This window comes from Papio anubis, chromosome 6, assembly GCF_008728515.1.
Source record: "Papio anubis isolate 15944 chromosome 6, Panubis1.0, whole genome shotgun sequence".
In the NCBI taxonomy this organism is placed as follows: Eukaryota; Metazoa; Chordata; class Mammalia; order Primates; family Cercopithecidae; genus Papio; species Papio anubis.
In genome coordinates this window covers 112,824,956-112,848,702 of record NC_044981.1, presented here as the reverse complement: position 1 = coordinate 112,848,702, position 23,747 = coordinate 112,824,956, and the positions used below count along the sequence as shown (strand labels likewise).

Sequence of the window (23,747 nt, the reverse complement as noted above, 5' to 3'; positions counted from 1 at the left end):
GGTAAGCTCTACCCTTGTAATCACAAGATGGTGGCCATTAGCTCCCAAACTACCTTCTTCCAAGTTCTCATTTGGCGGAAAAGAATAGAATGAGCCTGGTTTTCTTTTCTTTTCTTTTTTCTTCTTAAAAACAGAGGTTTTATTGCGTTTGGTCCACAGTTGGTATTTCACCTTATCTCATGGTGCAGGGACCCTGGGTAGGGGAATCTGTGTAGTACTTGGTGGGGCATGTGGCCGGGGGAGACAGGGCAGTATAGATGGTCAGGCCCAGAACGGTTTGAGAAGGAGGGCTGGGGACTCCTGAAAACCTACTGAGAGGCCAGACACGGTGGCTCACACCTATAATCCCAGCACTTTGGGAGGCCTAGGCAGGTGGATCACATGAGGCCAGGAGTTCGAGACCAGCCTGGCCAACGTGGTGAAACCCCATCTCTACTAAAAATACAAAAATTAGCCAGGCATGGTGGAGCACCTGCAGTCCCATTTACTCAGGAGGATGAGGCAGGAGAATCCCTTCAACCCAGGAGGTGGAGGTGCAGTAAGCCTTGATTGTGCCACTACACTCCAGCCTGGACAACAACAACAAAAACCTACTGAGGTACAGTGTAGGGGGTGGGGTTAGCATGGAGAGGGGGTCAGGCTTAGCCCCGATAACTCAGAATTCTACTTCCTTGTTTGGGCCTCAGTTTTCCCACTGGGCCCTGCGACATGTCTGAGAGTCCCAGGGAAATCCAGCCACTCAGGAGCCTGAGATATTTAGCATCATAGCCGGGCCCCCTCTCCCAGGGGACTCATCTCCCAGCACCCTCTTCACTGTCCCTGCCGAGAATGAGCCTGGTTTCTAAACATTCCTACAGGTTTACCAGGATGAAGGTAGAACTTTTGCATTAGAAAAAGTGCTCTTAGAAAAATAATGCCTTGTTGTTATACTTCTGCCTTTTCTCATCAGAGCCTTATCTGGTCAATGGCTATCCAGAGTATTAACTGGGGACCCACTGATGTATGTTGGAGTAAAGGCTGATCTTTGCTTAGATCATCAAATCAGAGTGATTTGAGAAATATCGTGCCTGGAGGCCAGATTGGAAGATTCTGATCTAGTTAAGTTGGGAGTTGTGGATCCACCTTGGACTAGAATCCATGTAACTTGCTATAAATGTATAGTCAGCAGACCTCCTAGAATGTAAGCTCCAGGGAGTTGGGCATTTTCTCTGCTTTTGTTTTCATTGATGGTATCCTAAACATCTAAAACAATGCCTGGCACATAATAGGGACTCATATTTTCTCAGATGTTTTGCTCATTTTGTAGAGGTTAAGTCCTTATTCATGGGTATCAGTGATTTTTTTTTTAAGATTAGAAATACCATTTAATAAATGACTCATTCTCTATACTTGACATGTTTATAGTTTTAGAGGATGTATTCATTTTTCATAAAATGGCATTAATGTTTTTCACACATTTACCATGTGTGAAAGTGCTTTGTGTTTTAAACACTAGTGCCTGTGTTCTAAGTGCTACCCCATTTTTATGATGGGGTATATGCCTTTTTCTTCCCCATTTTGTACTGAGGAACCTGATTCATAGAAGGAATGATTGGCCGGGTGTGGTGGCTCACACCTGTAATCCCAGCATTTTGGGAGGCCGAGGCAGATGGATCACCTGAGGTCCAGAGTTCGAGACCAGCCTGGCCAACATGGTGAAACCCCCTCTCCACTAAAAATACAAAAATTAACCAGGTGTGGTGGCACATGCCTGTAATCCCAGCTATTAGGGAGGCTAAGGCAGAATTGCTTGAGCCCGGGAGACAGAGCTTGCAGTGAGCTGAGATCGTGCCACTGTACTCCAGCCTGGCCAATAAAGCGAGACTTTATCTCAAAGAAAAAAAAAAAAGGAGAAGGAATGGTTAACTTGCCAAGGTATGTATGTATGCAAGTGATGACACTTAGACAAGAACCCAGATAGTCTGACTTCAAAGCCTTTATAAGGGTTACTTTTTAAAATTTTTATATTTTTTCAAAACAAATATACTTAATATTTTAATTTACAAATATGCAAAGAAGGGATTTTTGTTGTTGTTTTTGTTTTTTGTTTTCTGAGATGGTCTCACTCTGTCATCTAGATTGGAGTGCAGTGGCACGATCTCAGCTCACTGCAGCCTCTGCCTCCCAGGTTCAAGTGATCCTTGCACCATGTCAGCCTCCTGAGTAGGTGGGACCACAGGCACATGACACCACACCTGGCTAGTTTTTGTATTCTTTTGTAGAGACGGGGTTTTGCCATGTTGCCCAGGCTGGTCTCGAACTCCTGGGCTCAAGTAGTCTACCTGCCTCTGCCTCCCAAAGTGCTGGGAATATAGATGTGAGCCGCTGTATATATTTTCTTGTTTTCTACTAACAGCTGTAGAATCAAGTGTAGAAATTTCTTCCCATCAGGCGGGAGGCAGAGTATGTGGTGGCTCACTCCTGTAATCCCAGCACTTTGGGAGGCCAAGGCAGGCGGATCACGAGGTCAGGAATTTGAGACCAGGCTGACCAACATGGTGAAACCCTGTCTCTACTAAAAATACAAAAAAAATTAGCTAGGCATGGTGGTGCGCACCTGTAATCCCAGCTACTCAGGAGGCTGAGGCAGGAGAATCGCTTGAACCCGGGAGGCAGAGGTTGCAGTGAGCTGAGATTGCACCACTGCACTCCAGCCTGGGTGACAGAGCGAGACTCTGTCTCAAAAAAAGAAAAAAAAAATTCCTCCCTGTCAAATTTATTATGTAACATTTTAATATTTAAAGTTATACTTTAGATGGCATTTAAATAAAAAATTATTATACTACTATTAAATATTGGTAATTTTCTTCAAAGTTCTGGATTTAATCTAAGAAAGTAATTTTTCTTAGTATTATAAGTTTTATTCAATGGGAGTGATGGTTGAGAAAGGTGTATATATGGTAAGTAATGTATGATAAACTGAGTGTTTAGCAATCTGTAGAAGGCTTAAGCTATTTTTGTTTTCTCTTTGCAGAATATGACTTTAGATAAGGAAAAACTTCAATAATACTTTAGAAAAACAAATTTAGCCCAATGAACTACTGAATTGTTTTCTCTTTTCAAGGTTGGATGTACTGGAAAAGTCATAGGAATTGATCACATTAAAGAGCTAGTAGATGACTCAATAAATAATGTCAGGAAGGACGATCCAACACTTCTGTCTTCAGGGAGAGTACAGCTTGTTGGTGAGTATCAGAAAACTTTAAAAATTTCTTCAGAGGATTTTTATTTTCAGACGATCCAATGCAAGCTAAATAATACTCAGATATAATTATTGTATTTTTTTTACAATCACTTTTAAGTACTAAAAAATAAAAACGATTCTTTTTGCTCACCTAGTGAGTATTTTGCAGTCATCTCTTTGTAAGTTTAATTTTGTATTTTCCTGTTAACCTATGAGATTGAATTTTTTGTAATGTGTTTGGCCATTTGGATTTTGTCTTTTGTGAAGTGCCTGTTCAGATACTGGATTGCTTGTATTTTTGACTTATAGGGCTTCTAGCCCTTTATATATATAAATACATTTCTTCTCCCATCTGGGGTGTGCCTTTTCATCTTACTGGTACCCTTTTGATAATAGAAATTCTTAATTTTAATGTACTCAGACTTTCCAATTTTTTTCAGTGCTTTCTGTGTCCTTTTTTTTTTTGAGACGGAGCCTTGCTCTGCCGCCCAGGCTGGAGTACAGTGGCCGGATCTCAGCTCACTGCAAGCTCCGCCTCCCGGGTTCACGCCATTCTCCTGCCTCAGCCTCCCGAGTAGCTGGGACTACAGGCGCCTGCCACCTCGCCCGGCTAGTTTTTTGTATTTTTAGTAGAGATGGGGTTTCACCGTGTTAGCCAGGATGGTCTCGATCTCCTGACCTCGTGATCCGCCCATCTCGGCCTCCCAAAGTGCTGGGATTACAGGCTTGAGCCACCGCGCCCGGCCTCTGTGTCCTTTTTAAGGATACTCTGAGGCCATGAAGATATGTCTCTTATTATTTCTTAGAACCTTTATCATTTTTAGCTTTTCATGTTTAGGTCTTTGATCTTCCTGATGTTGGTTTTTGTGTATGTATGAGGTAAAGGTGCAGTTACATGTTTTTGTATAGGAATATCCAGTTGTCTTCCCCAGACACACTCAGTTCTATTTAAAAAATAAAATACTGACCAGGAGCTGTGGCTCACACCTGTAATCCCAGCACTTTGGGAGGCTGAGGTGGGCAGATCAGGAGGTCAGGAGTTTGAGACCAGCCTGACCAACATGGTGAAACTCCGTCTCTACCAGAAATACAAAAATTAGGTGGGTGTGGTGACACATGCCTGTAGTCCCAGCTACTCAGGAGACTGAGGCAGGAGAATTGCTTGAACCCGAGAGGCAGAGGTTGCAGTGAGCTGAGATCACGCCACTGAACTCCAGCCTGGCGACAGAGCGAGACTCCGTCTCAAAAAAAATAAAAAATAAAAAATAAATAAAATAAAGGCCCGGGCAGCTCTAGTAGCCACAGCCGCCTGAGTGGCTGCCTCCACAGCCACTTCTAGAGGGATGTGGCTGCGGAGGAAGTGGAGGTGTTGCTAGCCTTGGCCTTTGCCCTGATCCTCTGTGGACACTGAAAGGGGAATACAGGAGTAAACTACACCAAAATGAGTCTCATGTTGCCAGTGAGAGACATGAGAGATCAAGAGATAGACGGAGGTCAAGTGACAGATCATGGGATTCATCTCATGAAAGAACAGCGTCTCAATTCACTTCTTGTATTAGAAATGTTACTTCTCCGGCTGGACGTGGTGGCTCATGCCTGTAATCCCAGCACTTTGGGAGGCCGAGGCGGGCGGATTACCTGAGCACAGTTCCTCTTGTCCAAGCAGTCCTTGTTCTCCAAAAGCCTCCCCACATGGTTCCATTAGCAGTGCTGGGAACAGCATTAGAAACAGTAGTCAGTCAAGTTTAGATAATAGCTGTTAAGATATCTGGGGAGATGGTGTTTGTATTTGAGAATGCAAAAGAAGGAGCTCGGAATATAAGAACATCTGAACGAATAGCACCAATAGTGAGTAACACTAGATTTGTTGTAGACCCATATGTTTCTCCTGCAGAACCAAATACAGTGTTGGGCAGGATGTTTGTTTGGATCTGGCCAAGAACATAACTACACAACCCAATGAGAAAGGAGAGTATGAAGTAGCAGAGGGAATTGGTTCCACTGTGTTTCAATCTATTCTGGATTACTATAAAATAGGAATTACCTGTTGTCCTGATGGCGTAACTGTTCCTGAATTGAGAGAAGCATGGGACTATCTTGTATCGCTTTTGAATGTAGTACTATTAAGGTACTATATATTAAGTTAACTTAAATAGGTGCTTCTGCCAAAGTATTCCTCCAGTAAAATTCATGTAGTTTGCTGCCCATAAGGAGTAAAAATTATTTATCTTGGGTTTATTTGAATGATTAGGATGAGATTTAAAACAGAACTTATGAGTTCCGTTATCTCCAGTGCGTTTCACCCTTTAGAGTGAGTCACGTGCAGGGAGTGTGAACAACAGAGGTGGTTTATTATCCAGTCTGCCTTATCCTTAATCTGTTCACAGATATTTATTTACTAATGCTTTTGTTCTTAAGAGTTGTGGGATACAGGTTCATGCCTGTAAACCTAGCACTTTGGGAGGCTGAGTTGGGTGCATCACCTGAGGTTAGGAGTTCATGAAAAAGAGTTGCGAGATAGGAAAATGAAGTCCTTTTCATTTACTAAATGATTGTAAACTCCAGTTTTTCATCAAAATCAAATTCCATTGTTTTAATGTTTCTGACCAAACAAAAAATAAAATAAAATGAGTTAAAAACAGCAAAAAAGTGAGTATCCAGTTGTCCCAGGATTATTTATTGAAAAATCTATCCTTTCTCCATTGTAAACCTCCTGTACTAGAATTCTTCACATTAAGTTTGATCTGAACAGGTTTTTAAAGCATAGCTGTTTTTCTTTCAGTGGGGGATGGAAGAATGGGATATGCTGAAGAAGCCCCTTATGACGCCATTCATGTAGGAGCTGCAGCCCCCGTTGTACCCCAGGCGGTGAGTCGGGATTTTTTTCTGTTTGTGTGTTTTATTCAACTAAAACTCTACAAGACTTAAATAGAAAAGACTTCTAGATGATTTTTTTTTTTTTTTTTTTTTGAGACGGAGTCTCGCGCTGTGTCACCCAGGCTGGAGTGCAGTGGCGCGATCTCGGCTCACTGCAAGCTCCGCCTCCCAGGTTCACGCCATTCTCCTGCCTCAGCCTCCGAGTAGCTGGGACTACAGGCGCCCACCACCACGCCCGGCTAGTTTTTTGTATTTTTAGTAGAGACGGGGTTTCACCGTGTTAGCTAGGATGGTCTCGATCTCCTGACCTCGTGATCCACCCGCCTCGGCCTCCCAAAGTGCTGGGATTACAGGCTTGAGCCACCGTGCCCAGCCTATGTTTAAAATATAATTAGATTTTCGTATCATACATTTTGGTTACAATTAGCTATTACTCTTTTCTTTTTTCATATGCAAACAATTGTATAAATGACATGAAAATTACTAAACCCCAGCTTGTGGCGCTCATATTTGATCCAGGTAAGAACTAGGACAACAGTAGAATTGGGAAAATCCCTTTGGAGTTTATGACCTGATAATCAGTTTGATTTTTTTTTTTTTTTTTTTTTTTTTTGAGGTGGAGATTTGCTCTTGTCGCCCAGGCTGGAGTGCAGTGGCGCAATTTCAGCTCACTGCAACCTCCACTTCCTGGGTTCAAGTGATTCTCCTGCCTCAGCCTCCCGAATAGCTGGGATTATAGGCGCCTGCCACCACGCCCAGCCAATTTTTGTATTCTTAGTAGAGACAGGGTTTCACCATGTTGGCCAGGCTGGTCTCGAACTCCTGACCTCGGGTGATCTGCCCACCTCAACCTCCCAAAGTGCTGGGATTACAGGCGTGAGCCACTGCGCCCGGCCAGTTTGATGTTTTTTAAATACCATAATATGTACGGCTGTATTTGGTGTATGGGAGATATGAGAAAGTATTTGCCATACATTGTATTCTCACAAAGCTTGTATTCTAGAAGAGATATGTCATATATGTAACCAGGAAATTAGCAATATGATAGCATATAATTAACACATGATATCTATTGGAAGGAAAATAAAATATGCATATGAGGGAGAGAATTGTGCAGTGAGTGGTCACGGAGACATCACATAGGGATGGAACTTGAACTGAATCTTAAAGAATAGTAGGATATATGGCCAGGCATGATGGCTCATACCTGTAACCCCAGCACCTTGGGAGGCCAAGGTGGGAGAATTGCTTGAGCCTAGGAGTTTGAGACCAGTCTGAGTAACATGGCAAGACCCTGTTTAAAAGAAAAAAAATTAGCCAGGCATGGTCGCGCATATGCCCGTAGCCCCAGTTACTCTGGAGGCTGAGGTGGGAAAATTGCTTGAGCCCAAGTGGTTGAGGCTGCATTGAGCCATGTTTGTGCTGTGGCACTCTAGCCTGTGGTCCTAGATTTCTGTTACACATGCCTCTTGCGTAGTTCTTGACTAGATGACCAGGGGATGAAGGTGACACTGTTTCTTCTGCCTAGTCTCATCTGGTTTTTTTGTAGGCTTAGATCAGTTATGGGAAGCTGAAAGTTGGATAATTTGTTCTGGTCACTGACTTGCTGCTTATTGGCCAAGTGACTGGGAAAATCACTTAATTGCTTTGGCCCTGTTGATTATCTGTTTTTTGTTTTGTTTTGTTGTTGTTGTTGTTTTTAAAGTAGCTCACGCCTGTAATCCCAGCACTTTGGGAGGCTAAGGCAGATGAATCACTTGCGCTCAGAAGTTCGAGACCAGCCTTGGCAGCATGGCAAAATCCCATCTCTACAAAAAATACAAAAATTAGATGTGGCAGGCACTTATAGTCCCAGCTACTCAAGAGGCTGAGGTGGGACGATAGCTTGGATTGCCTGAGCCTGAGAGGTTGAGGCTGCAGTGAGCCATGCTTGCACTACTGCATTCCAGCCTGGGTGACAAAGTGAGACCCTGTCTCAAAAAAAAAAAAAAAAAGGTAGATTGAACCAGTGGTTTTAACACATTTTAACTGAAGTATTAATATAATACAGAAAATTTTACAAGTCATAAACAAACAGCTCAATTGAATTTGAACACATGACCAATGAGTTTTTAACTTTTCAAAAAAAAAAATATTGACAACCTAGAGTGAACAGTTAAAACCTGAAATAGAACTGTGCTTAAATGAGGGGAGTGGGTGCAGGGCCCATTTCTCCCTACTGGGACCCTGAGGTGATCTTGAAAGATATTTCTAGATCTAATTAAATTGAATTTAAATATTGGAGTAATACTTGCAAGTATTATAGGGGTATGTATACATCTGATTTAAGATAGATGTACTGAAGCGGCTTTCCAGTTTTAAGATAGCAGAATGAAGAGGTTTATGCCTTCTCTTGGATATCACCCCAAGATAGCCAGAAAAACAGAAGCATAAACTCCATACTCAATTAACTAGGAGACTATACCTGCAATCCTGAACTCTACAGTGTGTGAAGATAGAAAGCAGATGGAATAATAGCTGACCCAGGAGGGTGGAGGAAATGGAAACTAAAGAGACTACAGAGTGAAATATTATGCATACGCAGTTTGCTCTGCAAAACTCTGAAAAGGCTTAGGAATTGGTGGCATCAAGACCTTGAAAATCATAGGTAAAGCATGGGTCTGAAAAGAGGGAGTGCTGCTTGAAACTCCGCATGAGGAATAATCAGCACTAATCCCTAAGTAAGAAATTTTCTAAAAACCGATGGACGTAATTCTATAGTTTGCAACTGAGTGCCTAACACAAAGAATTTTTAAAATAAGAAAAAAGAACCATATCATGTATATTCAGAATATTAGGGGATAAAGAGAAGATTCTGAAAGCCGCTAGAGGCCAGGTGCAGTGGCTCACACTTGTAATCTTGTCAGTTTGGGAGGCCAAGGAAGTAGGATCTCTTGAGGACCTGAGTTTGAGACCAGCCTGGGCAACATATCAAGACCCCATCTGTACAAAACAATTTAAAAATCAGCCAGATGTGGCAGCCTGTGCCTGTAGTTCCAGCTACGTGGGAGGCTGAGGTGGGAGGATTGCTTGTGCCCGGGAAGTTGAGATTTCAGTGAACCATAATTGCACCACTGTATTCCAGCCTAGGTGACAGAGCAAGACCCTGTCTCTAAAAATAAATAAATAAATGAAAGCTTCTAGAAAAATAAAACAGATCTCCTGTTAAGGACTGGTAATCAGAAAGGTATCAAACTGCAAACAGCATTAGAATTTGTAAGTCAGAGTACCAAACCATCAAATTCTGAGCTGAAAATTATTTCCAACCTTGAATTATGTATGCACACACATCACCAAATAGATTAAAGATAGTTTTAGGTTTGCAAATCTCCATCTCTTTCTTTTAATACATTCCATGCACTATTTCACAAAATGCTTCCAAAGGAACTTTCTTAAATGATTAAGATGTCTTAAAATGTCTTAAAATTTAATGTCTTAAAATGCCATTTTTGTCATCCAAAAATGAAATGAGGAAAGAGACAGACAGTAGGAAAAACCAAAAGAGGAAACCACATAGGGCATCTTGATCAGGCAGAGGCATGGAAGTTTACGGGATTGTTACAAAGGGAAGGGCCTAGATGGAAGCTGTGCGGCAGGCCTGGAGAATAACCAGCTCAGATTTGGAGCAAGAGGAGGAAAGGAAACAATCATTGGATACTTCTTGACTCAGCAGCAAATCATAGTTACACAGTCATAACTAGAAATGATTTTAATAAAAAATGATTGGTTGGGGGAAGGAAGCAGAATGTAGATTAAGAGAGTTCAATCCTTATCTAGCTTATGTTTTGAAATATAAAGGTAAATACTAGAAGACATAGCTAAAATGATTTGAAATAACTGGATTTAGAGAGCAAGGGTGGGGTAGGGAGAGGAAGTCAGCTGTTTATCATTATAAGCCTTGAAATTGAGAAAAACAACAAAATAGATTTGCAGACAACCAAAATTTTGACTGAGGGCACCCTTTCTTGAGGTAATAAATACCCAAAGTAAGGTTTCTGGCTGGGTGTGGTGGCTCATGCCTGTAATCCCAGCACTTTAGGAGGCCAAGGCAGGCGGATCACTTGAGGTTAGGAGTTTGAGACCAGCCTGGCCAACATGTTGAAAGCCCGTCTCTACTAAAAATACAAAAAAAATTAGTCGGGCTCAGTGGTGGGCACCCCGTAATCCCAGCTACTTGGGAGGCTGAGGCATGAGAATCGCTTGAACCCGGGAGGCAGAGGTTGCAGTGAGCCGAGATCGTGCCACTGTACTCCAGCCTGGGTGACAGAGTGAGACTCAGTCTCAAAACAACAAAAAACTACAACAAAAAACAAAACAAAAAACCAAAGTAAGATTTCTTCTTTAATGTCTTTTATTAATAGTGATCCATAAAGCTATATGAAAATGGTAACATGATTTAAAAGTTTTCTGACTGTAAGAGCTTTCATTGAGTACTCTTGGTTCTTCATTGACAGGAGTGTCCTCATTGTAATGCTACAGGGATTCCAGCCCTACCTTCCCTCCTTATGGTACCAGTAAACCTGAATTTAATCAGAACTAGGGTTCCCTTATCCCTTCAGTGATGCCCTAGATTCTACAATAATAGGATAGGGATTCCTTGTTGATTTTCTACACTTCCTCTCCTCCCCTCCTCCTCCCTTCGAATCCACAAAGGTTCCAAACAGGCACACAGGCATTAGAATTCTATGTTCTGCCTTTGGCCTGCCAAGAGGATAGTTCTATATTAGATGGTTCAGTTCAAACATTTTGAGCACTGCAGTTGTACCAGGTACTGTGTTAGATGCTAAAGGCACAAAGATGAGTAAGACATAGTCCCCATCCTCAAGAGCTTGTAGTTTAGTAGAGGAGGCTGATAGTTGAGTAATAATATAACAATCAAAGTATGTACAGGGTGAGTATCCCTTATCCAAAATGCTTGGGACCAGAAGTGTTTTGGATTTTGGATTTTTTCAGATTTTTTCGCATTTTGGAATATTTGCATATACATAATGAGATATCTTGGGGATAGGGCCAAGTCTAAACAAAACTCATTTATGTTATAACTCTTATACACATAGTCTGAAGGTAATTTTATGTAATATTTCAAATAATTTTGTGCATGGAATAAAGTTGTGACTGCATTTTGACTGCGACTTGCCACATGAGGTCAGGTGTGAAATTATCTACTTGTGGTATCATGTTGATGTTCAGAGTTTTGGATTTTGGAGCATTTCCAGTTTTGGGTTTTCAGATTATTGATGCTCAATCTGTATATACTGTATATTTATTTTTAAGACGGAGTTTCGCTGTGTCACCCAGGCTGGAGTGTGGTGGCGTGATCTTGGCTAACTGCAGCCTCCGTCTCCGGGTTCAAGGAATTCTCCTGCCTCAGCCTCCTGAGTAGATAGGACTACAGGCATCCGACACCAAGCCTGGCTAATTTTTGTACTTTTTTAGAAGAGTTGGGGTTTCACTGTGTTGGCCAGGCCGGTCTTAAACTCCTGACCTCAAGTGATCTGCCCACCTTGGCCTCCCAAAGTGCTGGAATTACAGGCGTGAGCCACCATGTCTGGCCTTAACCTGTATATACTAAATGAAGAACATTTCTGCTTTCTGCCCATGGACACTAAAAGTTGTTTATAATGATGTCAAATCACTATTAGTATAAAATCTGGGCCAGGCACGGTACCTCACACCTGTAATCCAAGCACTTTGGGAGCTGGAGGTGGGTGGAGTACTTGAGGTCAGGAGTTTCAGACCAGTGTGGCCAATATGGTGAAACCCCGTCTCTGCTAAAAATACAAAAATTAGCAGGGCATGGTGGCATGTGCCTGTAGTCCCAGCTGCTTGGGAGACTGAGGCAGGAGAATCGCTTGAACCCAGGAGGCAGAGGTTGCAGTGAGCCGAGATCATGTCACTGCACTCCAGCCTGAGTGACAGAGTGAGACCCTGTCTCATACATAAATAAAATAAAATAAAATAAAATCTGTAACTTGATGTGTATGTGCTTTTTTTTTTTTCTTTTAGCTAATAGACCAGTTAAAGCCTGGAGGAAGATTGATATTGCCAGTTGGTCCTGCAGGTGGAAACCAAATGTTGGAGCAGTATGACAAGCTACAAGATGGCAGCGTCAAAATGAAGCCTCTGATGGGGGTGATATACGTGCCTTTAACAGATAAAGAAAAGCAGTGGTCCAGGTGGAAGTGATTTTATCTTCTGCTCTTTCTTCTTCCACACATGCAAGGTGAAAGGGTGTGGATTTTAAGACATTAGATTACAAGAGCTGTTTTTAGTTGTCACCTTTATGCTCCATTATAACATCAGAAATTCATTACATTAAAAATGTGAAAAATGTTGCATGGTCTGCCCTTATTTTGATTTAACATATATATCTTTGGGAAAGGGAGGGTGAGACTTGGTTGGCACAAAGGCTTTTTTTTCTTTTTTTTTTTTTAAGAGACTTTCAGCTGCAATTCAGTACTTTGTAAGGATTTTTTATTCATTATCAGCCACTCTGTTTTTATATTAAATTATTTTTATAGCACTGGATGGGCATGGAAACAATGAGTTTGGTCTGTAAAAGAGGCCAGGTGGAGTGGCTCACGCCTGTAATCCCAGCACTTTGGGAGGCCGAGGTGGGCAGATCATTTGAGGTCAGGAGTTTGAGACTAGCCTGGCCAACATGGTGAAACCCTGTCTCTATTAAAAATACAAAATCAGCTGGACGTTGGGGCGCAGGCCTGTAATCCCAGCTACTCAGGAGGCTGAGCCAGGAGAATCGCTTAAGCCCTGGAGGCAGAGGTTGCAGTGGGCCGAGATTTTGACACTGCTCTCCAGCCTGGGACACGGAGCGAGGCTCTGTCTCAAAAAAAAACAAAAAAAAAAACAAGGGGCCATCATTTCCTGCCCTGTTTATTGTACCCACAAGGAGAAAGAAGGGGAAAGATAACAGTTGTCTCAATTTTCTAAAATGTCACAATACCAGAGAGGACATTCTACCTCTCAGCTTGGTTTATCTGTTTCAACCAAATCATAGATACCTGACAGCCCATATCTATTTTTCATTCAGCCCTGTTTAAGATTCACCTTCTCCCCATTCTATAGAATAGGCCAACCACTGTTTAAGCTATTCTGGCTAAATTCCTAGGGACAGGCAAGGATTCTACAAGTTACCCAATGAGTGCCCAGGTCTCACAAACCCACCCAAAGGGTCAGCAGCATGCAGCAACTTTCAGCACAGCATGGCTTATAAAAAATGTCCACTTTTGTTTTATGTCTCAGCATAATCTGAGTATTTTGTTTGAAGCCAAGATTTCTCTTCTCTTTTCCTCTGCTTCCCACTCCCTTCCATGAGAGAGACATCAGTACATAACAGTGCCATTAGCCCAAATTACTTGAAATTAAATGCCAAAACAAGAAAGGCTTTACAGTTTCCTTGTCTTAGAATCTATTTTTATTTGACATAAAGATTCTTATTTTAAAATAATTATTTTCTTAATAAGTAAAAGGGGTGATAATAAGTTTAATAGATCTCTCAATTTTGTTTTTATTCTTCACCAATAGCTATTTTCTGTGAATTATAGCCTGGAGCACAGCCACTGAAAAAAAAAAAAGCATTTTAGGCCAGGCATTTTATGCCTGTAATCCCAGCACTTTGGAAGGCTGAGGCGAGCCAATCATCTTAAGTCAGGAGTTTGAGACCAGCCTGGCCAACATGGTGAAACCGTGTCTCTACTAAAAACACAAAAATTAGCCGAGCATGGTGGCTTACACCTGTAGTCTCAGACACTCAGGAGGCTGAGGCAGGAGAATCGCTTGAACCCAGGAGGCGGAGGTTGCAGTGAGTCGAGATTACACTGCTACATTCTAGCCTGGGCAACAGAGCAAGATTCTGTCTCAAAAAATAAATAAATAAATGAATAAAAATTAAAAAGGCATTTAAAAAATTACTGGTTTTTTCAACTGGAATCAGATGTAGTTACTAACAACTAACTACAACCTTCCTTCACTTTGCTTCTAGTATGGTTTATACAATTACATAATTGTGAGATTATTATAGTATAAAAGGGGCAAATATGTTACTGAAATTTGATGAGTTGATTTTCATTAGAAACTTTGAAATTTTTCTTTTTATATACAGTAAATATTAGTGAACATCTTGCCTATAACTTAATTATGAAGGAATTATAAAAAGGGAATTTTGTTTTTGTGACTAGAGGTAGATTTACTGTGAAGCTGACAAAGCTGAAGCTGCAGAGCCCTTGCTTGCCTAGGTTTTCTCTGACCCTGTTCTTAATTTAATTTAATTTAAAAAAAATTTTTTTAAGGCAGAGTCCTGCTCTGTTACCCAGGCTGTGTAGAGGAGTGGTGCAATCTCAGCTCACTACAACCTCCATCTCCCAGGTTCAAGCGATTCTCCTGCCTCAGCTTCCCGAGTAGCTGGGAGTAGAGGTGCACAGCTAATTTTTGTATTTTCAGTTGAGAAGGGGTTTTACCATGTTGACCAGGCTGGTCTTGAACTCCTGACCTCAGGTGATCTGCCCGCCTTGGCCTCCCAAAGTGCTGGGATTACAGGCGTCAGCCACCATGTCCGGCTCTGTTCTTAATTTTATATTAAGCATAGTCCTACTGTTTTTTTTTTTAACTTCATAAAAAGGTTCCCCTGCTCTCTAATTATATAAACCTTAGGCCACCACAAAACCTGAATCCATCCTTGATAAAACCAAACTATTTGTATTAACAAATTTAAAATAGGGCCAGGTACGGTGGCTTATGCCTGTAATCCCAATGCTTTGGGAGGCTGAGGTGGGAGGATCACTTGAAGCCAGAAGTTCAAGACAAGCCTGGGAAACATAGTGAGACCTCATATCTACTAAAAATTTAAGAACTAGCCAGGCATGGTGGTGTGCACCTCTGGTTCTGGCTACTTGGGAAGCTGAGATGAGAGGATCACTTAAGCCCAGAAGCAGCTGTGAGCTGTGATCACCACAGCATTCCAGGCTGGGCAACAGAGCAAGACCTTATCTCTAAAAAAAAATTTAGAATAATTTTTAAATTTTTAAATTTTTAAATTAAAATTTTTTTTTAAATTTTTAAATTTAAATTTTTAAATTTTAAATTTTTAAATTTAAATTTTTAAATTTTAAATTTTTAAATTATGCAGTCATCTGCTAAACATTAAATGTATACTTGCTTTTAGAGTGGGTGCAGTGGCTCATGCCTGTAATCCCAGCACTTTGGGAGGCGGAGGCGGGCGGATCATGAGGTCAGGAGATCGCGACCATCCTGGGTAACACGGTGAAACCCCGTCTCTACTAAAAATACAAAAAAAAAATTAGCCGGGTGTGGTGGCAGGCACCTGTAGTCCCAGCTACTCGGGAGGCTGAGGCAGGAGAATGGCGTGAACCTGGGAGGCGGAGCTTGCAGTGAGCTGAGATCACGCCACTGCACTCCAGCCTGGGCAACAGAGCAAGACTCTGTCTCAAAAAAAATGTATACCTGGTTTTCTTTTTAACCTTCAAAGTTTTTTTAAAAAATTGAGCAAATTTAGACTGGGCACAGTGGCTCACACCTGTAATCCCAGCACTTTGGGAGGCCGAGGCGGGCAGATCACGAGGTCAGGAGATCGAGACCATCCTGGCCAACATCATGAAAACCCATCTCTACTAAAAAAATACAAAAATACAAAAATTAGCTGGGCGTGGTGGCGGGCACCTGTAATTCCAGCTACTCAGGAGGCTGAGGCAGGAGAATCGCTTGAACCCAGGAGGCGGAGGTTGCAGTGAGGCTACATTGTGCCACTGCACTCTAGCCTGGCAACAGAGCAAGACTCTGTCTCAAAAAGAAAAAAAGAAATCAAGCAAATTTACATGTTTGCACCATCAGAAAAAAAAATTTTCTCCAGCTGTACCAAGAGGACTTTCCAATTTTTTCTGTTGTAGATTTTTAAAATCTCTTTGTTGAAATACATTTTCCTGTATCCAGAGATTGGTTCTAATTAAAAAGATGGTTGCTTGATTGTAATTCTTAAAGTTTAAATAATGTAAATAAAGGTAAAATAAAATCTAGAAACTAAATTGGGAAAAAACCAAACTACCACATTAAAAAAAAAAAAAAATTTGGCCTAAAAAATTACTGGAAAATAGGGTGTTTTAGAGGGGACAACATCAATAGTTAACCTAAAATCTGAAGAGACCATTCATCTGTAATATCTCTTTGTGTCGATAAACTTGTCAATCAGGATCCAGCCAGGAAACAGAAGGCGTACTCAGACAGGATTTTGAAATGATTTTAATGAAAGGACTTTTCAGAGAAATATGGGAAAGGTTATGGAAACAAATAAAGGATGTTGTTATACCCAGGGATCAGGGACACCCAGGGTAATAGCAAGAAGCTTTTACCATTATAGACCTAAAGGGGAAGTAGCAGGAAACAACTGTACTGAAACCCATTGAGAACAGGGACAGCCAGGGTCAGGGGTGGAGGGCATGGGAGCTTGGTTCCTGACAGGAGCTGTAGTGAGAGAGGGAAGTGGCTACTACTAGGTCTCTGAGTCACCTCAGCTTTCTTATCTCCCCTCTCTGCTCTCTTACTGGGGCATCACTTAGACCAGAAGTCGGAGGAAGGGGCCCTGTGGCAAACGTGGTCTGAAATCAGTTCTCACCACTACCTCCTTTCCCTTTCCCCTAAGTAGGTACCCATGCTTCTTTTAAAATTTAAGTCTGGAATAGATTTGAGGGTCCTCTAGTTTTTGTGTGCACTATTTCTGTTCTCTTTAGGCCAATGTAAGCTTAAACTGTTCTTGACAGAAAAAAAAAGTGTATTTTAAATTGCCTTTGAAAAAGAAACATCTAATGCTTTTCTTTGGCCATTTGTTCAGTTGTTAAATATTTTTCAGCATGAGGATCTTAATATTATTTGTGAATTTAACCAATATGCATATGCCAACTAGGCCAGTTACTGTACTAGGTGCCAGGAGTCGTCAGCTGTGAATTTGAAACTGACTGCTCTCATGGAGCTTACAGTAATGTAGGAGATGCAAAGACCAAGATGAATAGGCAGTTACAGGGTAGTGTTCAGACTCACAGTAGGGAGCCAGGCAGTGAAGTGATCAGAATTACATTTCAGAAAGATAACTCCAGCTGTCGTGTAGAGAGTAGCCTGGGAAGGGACAAAAGTCGAGTCAGAAACAGGAAGTGGTTATAGCAATTCAGGAGTGAAATGATGATGGTCTGCATTAAGGCAGTGTTAGTAAGGATAGAGAGAAGTGGGTAGATAGCTACAACTAAAAAACTGTCACTGTTTTCTGGGAATTATCATCTAAAAAGTTCCCTAGTCAACTTCTTGCCAGGCTACATGATTTCTGTTCTTTCAAACTTTCTGTTTTTGTTTTTGTTTTGTTTTATTTTGTTTTGTTTTGATACGGTCTCTCTCTGTCACCCAGGTTGGAGTGCAGTAGCATGATCTCTGCTCACTGCAGCCTCAACCTCCTGGGCTCAAGCGACCCCCCTGCCTCAGCCTCCTGAGTAGCTGGGACCACAGGGCATGTAACCATACTCAGCTGATTTTCTTGTTTGTTTTTTTTTGTAGACAAGGGGTTTTGCCATGTTGCCTAGGCTGGTCTCGGACTCCTGAGCTCAAGCATTCCACCCACCTCAGCCTCCCAAAGTGCTGGGATTATAGGCTTGAGCCACCAGCCTCAAACTTTCTTCAGGATTACTTTAACTCATTAAATACTTTCCTAGGAACCTTCTCTTGTGTCTCACCAGCTTTCCACCTTTCTTACTGAGGAATCCAGAGCTAATTGCAGTGCTCTGATGAGGATGAGATCCCATTTTTGCTGAGGAGATGTGACAGAAACTGTATTTTTAAAAATGAGAATTAGTGGACATGCGGAATTCTAGTACCAAGTAAAGATCCAAACTTGAATGTAGACTTGAGTCTTTTTACACTTGGAAAGATGTCACTTGTAATTTCGGTGGATTAATAGAAGGGGAGACAATGCCAGATCTATAGGCCAGACACCTAGAATCTGTGGAATTTTGTTCATGACTATGGATATGTAATAGTTGTATTAGTTGCTACAGAAAGTTAATAGTTCTTAAGTATGTATTTTATTTTAAATAAATATATTTATATGTAAAAATATTTTGTTAATTTTCTGGTAAAAGCTTTATTTTTACTTTTATGTATTTATATATATTTTTGAGACAGAGTCTCACTCTGTCACCCAGGCTGCAGTACAGTGGTGCGATCTCAGCTCACTGCAGCCTCCGCCTCCTGGGTTCAAGTGATTGTCCTGCCTCAGCCTCCCACATAGCTGGGACTACAGGCACACACCACAACACCCGGCTAATTTTTGTATTTTTAGTAAAGACAGGGTTTCACTGTGTTGACCAGGCTGGTCTCAAACTCCTGACATCAAGTGATCCGCCCGCCTCAGCCTCCCAAAGTGCTGGGATTACAGGTGTGAGCTATCACACCCAGACTATTTTTGTTTTTAATAGTCACAAGAGTTAGTGTAATTGGTCCATCTTTGGTTTGTGAAACTGAGGAATGTTCAAGTTTATTATTATTATAAGCTCTTTGTTTATTGATATCTTCTTAAAGTGCCTTGCATCTGTGAAAAAGATGTTAGGAATTGACTGCATTTCCAAGATTGACAGTATTGGTGCTAAGGGATCCAATTGATCCTGTGTTCCATATTCTATATTGTTCCTTTTTAATCTCTTTACATATGTTCCAGTATTGTGACATACATTACATCCTTAAAAGAAGGGATATATTTCTGTTACTTTTGGAATTCTTTTTGTCTCTCATAATGCTTCATACAAAGCAAATTGTACAACACTTTTATTACCTTGGAAGATCCATGAAATTATTAGAAAACATTCATGGATTCTGATTATTGTTTCCTTATAGTATATCTTTTCATTTATTATTGGTAAAGAATGTATAAGACTAAATGTTAGTATCATAGAGTTATTAAAATCTAATAATTAAATTATGTATAATTATATACTAGTAGAAATAGTTATTAACCTAATGAATATATTTAGCATAGTATATAGCAATTTTAAAGAGCCTTTCTAAAAATTTAGTACACGCTATTTTTTATTGTAAATGATCTTTGCATGTAAGTCAGATAAAGAAATGGTCATATAGAATTTGGAACATTGGGAAAAATTTAATAACTTGAAAGTTACATGGATTTAGAGTAATAGGCTTTTACAAGATTGTGCATGTGCTGGCAGCAAATTTTTGTTTTTCCCTAGAACCCCTAATTTTAAAATTCAGGTCTACAAACCTAATTTCCTTTTTTAAAGTATTTTTTAGATGGAGAGGATAGTTGGGAAAATGGTACTATGTTGTTGAGGGGGCATGAATTTATTTACAGTATACTTAATGTCTTGCAGGAGGTAAATTGTAAATCATTATTATTATTATTATTATTATTATTATTATTGTTTTCTGAGATGGAGTCTCGCTCTGTCACCCAGGCTGGAGTGCAGTGGCGCGTTCTCAGCTCACTGCAACCTCCGCCTCCCTGGTTCAAGCAATTCTCCTGCCTCAGCTTCCCAAGTAGCTAGGATTACAGGTGCATGCCACCATGCCTGGCTAATTGTATTTTTAGTAGAGATGAAGTTTCACCATGTTAGCCAGGATGGTCTCAATCTCCTGACCTCATGATCCGCCCGCCTCGGCCTCCCAAAGTGCTAGGATTACAGGTGTGAGTCACCGCCCCCGGCCAAATTGTAGTAAATTATTTAAAAATAACAGTATCTTTGGCTTGGGTATGGTGGCTCACACCTGTAATCCCGCACTTTGGGAGGCTGAGGCAGGCGGATCACTTGAGGTCAGGAGTTTGAGACCAGCCTGGCCAACATGGTGAAACCCTGTCTCTACTAAAACTACAAAAAAAAAAAATTTAGCTGTGTGTGGTGGTGCCTGCCTGTAATCCCAGCTACTTCGGAGGCTGAGGCAGGAGAATTACTGGAACCAGGGAGGCGGAGGTTGCAGTGAGCTGAGATCGCACCACTGCACTCCAGCCTGGGCGACAGAGCGAGACTTCATCTCAGAAAAAAAAAAAAGAAAGAAAGAAAAAGTCAAAACAAGAAAAACAATCTCTTCAATTCATATTCTAAAAAGCACAAGTGAATTTTAGTTTATGAATAGAGCACTTTGCAGGTAATTCTTTGTAGACGAAATATTTTAACGCCTGCATGAGTTTAAGTAAAAGCTGTTCTATGAGAATTATTATATTGTTATTTGGTAGAATATAGTAAGAGGAAGCAGACTTATAATTTGTCATTTAATAGATAATCCAATACTGTAGGATAAAGGCAGCTTATTGGAGAAATAATTTTTAAAATATTTTCTTGCACAATTTATAAAATTTAGTTTTAAAAAATTGTCCAGTAATTTACCCCCACTTACTTGTGAAATATGAGCTCTTTATTTCTTCTTCCCTTCAAATTTAACAACTTTTTCAAAACTTTTACCTTTAATTTTTATTGCAGACAAGTTGCTAGGATAGTACAAATAACTCCTAAATCTCTTCATCCAGAGTCATCAATTATTATCATTTTTCTACATTTCTTTCCCCTCTTTCTATATATACATATATGTAATTTTTTTCCTTTTTCTTAAACCACTTGAGACTTAATTATCAATATCTTGCTTCTTTACTCCTAAAGTTCTTGTTTTTTCACTCAGATTACCTTCAGCTATGAGGCTTGTGGGCTTTTCTCGTAGTTTTATTCATTTTTTCACTTTTAACAGTTTTACTGAGGTATAATTGAGATACCATACAGTTTATTTTAGACTGCATTTTTATTCCTTCCTTCCTCTCACTGGCAGTTGCTGGTACAGTGCTGCACCTGGCTGAGCGAATGGTTTCTTTTGGAGCTGATAAAGCTGCCTTATGAAATCAGCTGACAGGTATATTATACCTACAGATGATGCCTTTTCTCTCAGAGAGCTTAGGTGGAGATTGACCCCCTCCACAATTGCTAATGGACATTCTGAGCAAAAGACCACATTTTTGTCCAATTTTGTGAATGTAACTATTAACTCATTTGAACTCTAAAACACTTAAGTTGTCATTTTACTATAGTGTAAAGATGAACATAGGTCTAAAAGATAATTTTTCTGAATTTTGACATTGAAGGAAGATATCTATTTTTAGAAATAAAAAAGAACTCACGCCCTTGAGGTTGCATACTTCATTCTGGAGTGGCATGGAAGATGTTTGGAATGGCTGACCCCCTGTTGCTTTCACTTGGATTGTTTGCTTTTTTATCTTTTAAATATGTTGCTTGGTGATCAGTGCATTTTTATTGACTTAATAGTTGTATCTAAACTATTATAAAGTCAAATTGGGCAGTGTGTAACTCCTACTAATGTATTTCTCTCTTTTATCCTCACAGGGATGAATTGTAAAAGCAACATCAGCTTGACCAGTATAAAATTACAGTGGATTGCTCATCTCAGTCCTCAAAGCTTTTTGAAAACCAACACCATCACAGCTTGTTTTGGACTTTGTTACACTGTTATTTTCAGCATGAAAATGTGTGTTTTTTTTAGGGTTTCTGATTCTTCAAAGAGGCACAGAGCCAAATTGGTAGAGGAAGGATACAGAGTGTAAATTTGTGTAATATTACTTTAACATGCCTATATTTTACTTGGAAATATTAAAAGAAAGGGTTCTGAAAAATGGAAAACTTAGTTTGTCAATTGATTTTGAGGAGTGGTTTTTCTTTTCTTGGACACTTAATTCTGTTCTGATATTAATTTATCAGATTGCTTTTGTGCATTGGATAACACCACCATTCACAAGTTAAGATTCTTGGTATTTGGATGTCTGTTAGATGCTACTAAGAAAATAGAGATGAGCTTTCTTTTTAAAGCTTTTGATGTGGTGTCATAGAATAGCATGTTGTAGATACAATCAGCTGCTTTGTTACCTTAAAACTAGGCATTTGTAAATATTAAACCTTAAGATGGCAGGTGATGTCCTGTAAACACTCAGCTGTTCAGATTGGACATAACTGACTTAGTTCTTCCTTTCTCTCTCTCAAAATTATAGGAGACTTGTAGTTTAGTGTTGTTTTCTGTTACTAATGTGCTGCTGATAATGTACATGAACTTAACATGCTGTGTAAGCTGTGTCCCAGTTCTTGAACAGTTTATGCAGTGCTGCTTTGCCAAATAAAGTTAAAAGCAAAAGAGGCATTGGTTGTTTTTGAATATAGAAGAAAGAACAGCAAATCCACCAGATAGGGAGTGTTTACGATCACAGGAAAAAAACTATTTCTCTGGTTGTTTCCTTTTGCGAAGTCTGAGTAAGTAAATAGCATTAATCCAACTGTACATTGCAGAATGTGACTACATTGCAGAATGTGACTACACTGCTCCAGGGCCAGGACTGTACTTCGGTCGTCATTTCTCTTTGACTCCCTAGCCCAGGGCTTGTCTTGTAGTAGCTATACAATAAATGCTGATGAGTGAGTGGTGAATGAATTGACTTAAAGTCAGGAAAGAACAGGATTGAGGATGAACAGACCAAAACCCATCTCTCACCTATAAATACATTTATTAATACGATGACTATAGCTGAATTTCTAAGAAGGCAGTAGCACTTTGGGATCTTATTTAAATGTTATGATTTATAACTTTTATAATAAGATGTTAGTTTTTCTAGGAGTTCTAGAACTGAGGAAATATAAGCTCCAGAATGAGCAGAATCAGCACTCCCAGCAAAGCCCTTCTACTGGGTGCATGTGTGTAATTCTGGCAAAGAACCTTTGTGGCCATGTGAGACACTCCCCCGAGCTCTTGAAAAAAGTCTTGTATATTACTTCTTTACAAATGGCTTTTAGGCTGGGTGCAGTGGCTCACGCCTGTAATCCCGGCAGTTTTGGGAGGCCGAGATGGGTGGATCACCTGAGGTCAGGAGTTCAAGACCAGCCTGGCCAACATGGTGAAACCCCCTCTCTATTAAAAATACAAAAATTAGCCCGGCATGGTGGCACACACCTGTAATCCCAGCTAGTAGGGGGGCTGAGACAGGAGAATTGCTTGAACTGGGGAGGCGGAGGTTGCAGTGAGCCGAGATCATGCCATTGCACTCCAGCCTGGGTGACGAGTGAAACTCCGTCTCAATAAATAAATAAATAAATAAATAAAATGGCTTTTAAAAATTGTGCATACATCTTTTCACAAGTGCCTCTTCTTGGCTAAGGTCTTAGACACAGGAAACTAGCATTATTTGGTGCCCATAACTTGAGAGTTTGTTTATGGTTGGCTTCAGTTTGCTGATGTTTATTGCTTCCATACTCAGGCCGTGAACTCCTGTGGTCCAGGACTAGTCCATTTGAAATAGTTGTAAAGGTCTAATTTCTTTACAACTTAAATTCTTAAATGTATCCACTGATCTGCGTCTTTCATAGCCATTACCAACATTTTACTATATGTGAGTCTCTATGTTTGGTTTTGGGGATAGAAAAAGGCCCCTACTCTCAAGAGTGAAGTCTGTTTGAGGAGACAATTATGTAAATATGATAAGACAAACTTAAATGCCACCTGATTAGTACAGACAGTGCTATGCCTTCAGCATTGTTCAAGCACT

General features: G+C 40.4%; 1 protein-coding gene and 1 pseudogene across 2 annotated transcripts in view; both read left to right on the top strand.

Annotated features, from left to right (window-relative positions):
- The window catches only part of PCMT1 (protein-L-isoaspartate (D-aspartate) O-methyltransferase), a 60,837-nt gene extending 38,486 nt beyond the window's left edge, over positions 1–22,351 (top strand). The window contains exons 5-8 of one of the 2 annotated variants that reach the window (XM_003898055.5): positions 3,104–3,224; positions 6,006–6,091; positions 12,146–12,315; positions 21,547–22,351. In XM_003898055.5, the coding sequence (XP_003898104.1) occupies positions 3,104–3,224; positions 6,006–6,091; positions 12,146–12,315; positions 21,547–21,559 (390 nt within the window). In that variant the 3' untranslated portion in view covers positions 21,560–22,351. Of the gene's footprint in view, positions 1–3,103; positions 3,225–6,005; positions 6,092–12,145; positions 12,363–21,546 lie in introns of both variants that reach the window. The other variant, XM_003898054.3, reaches the window with a different exon arrangement.
- Positions 4,409–5,999, top strand: LOC103883954 (annotated as a pseudogene).
- Positions 22,352–23,747: the final 1,396 nt, after the last annotated feature.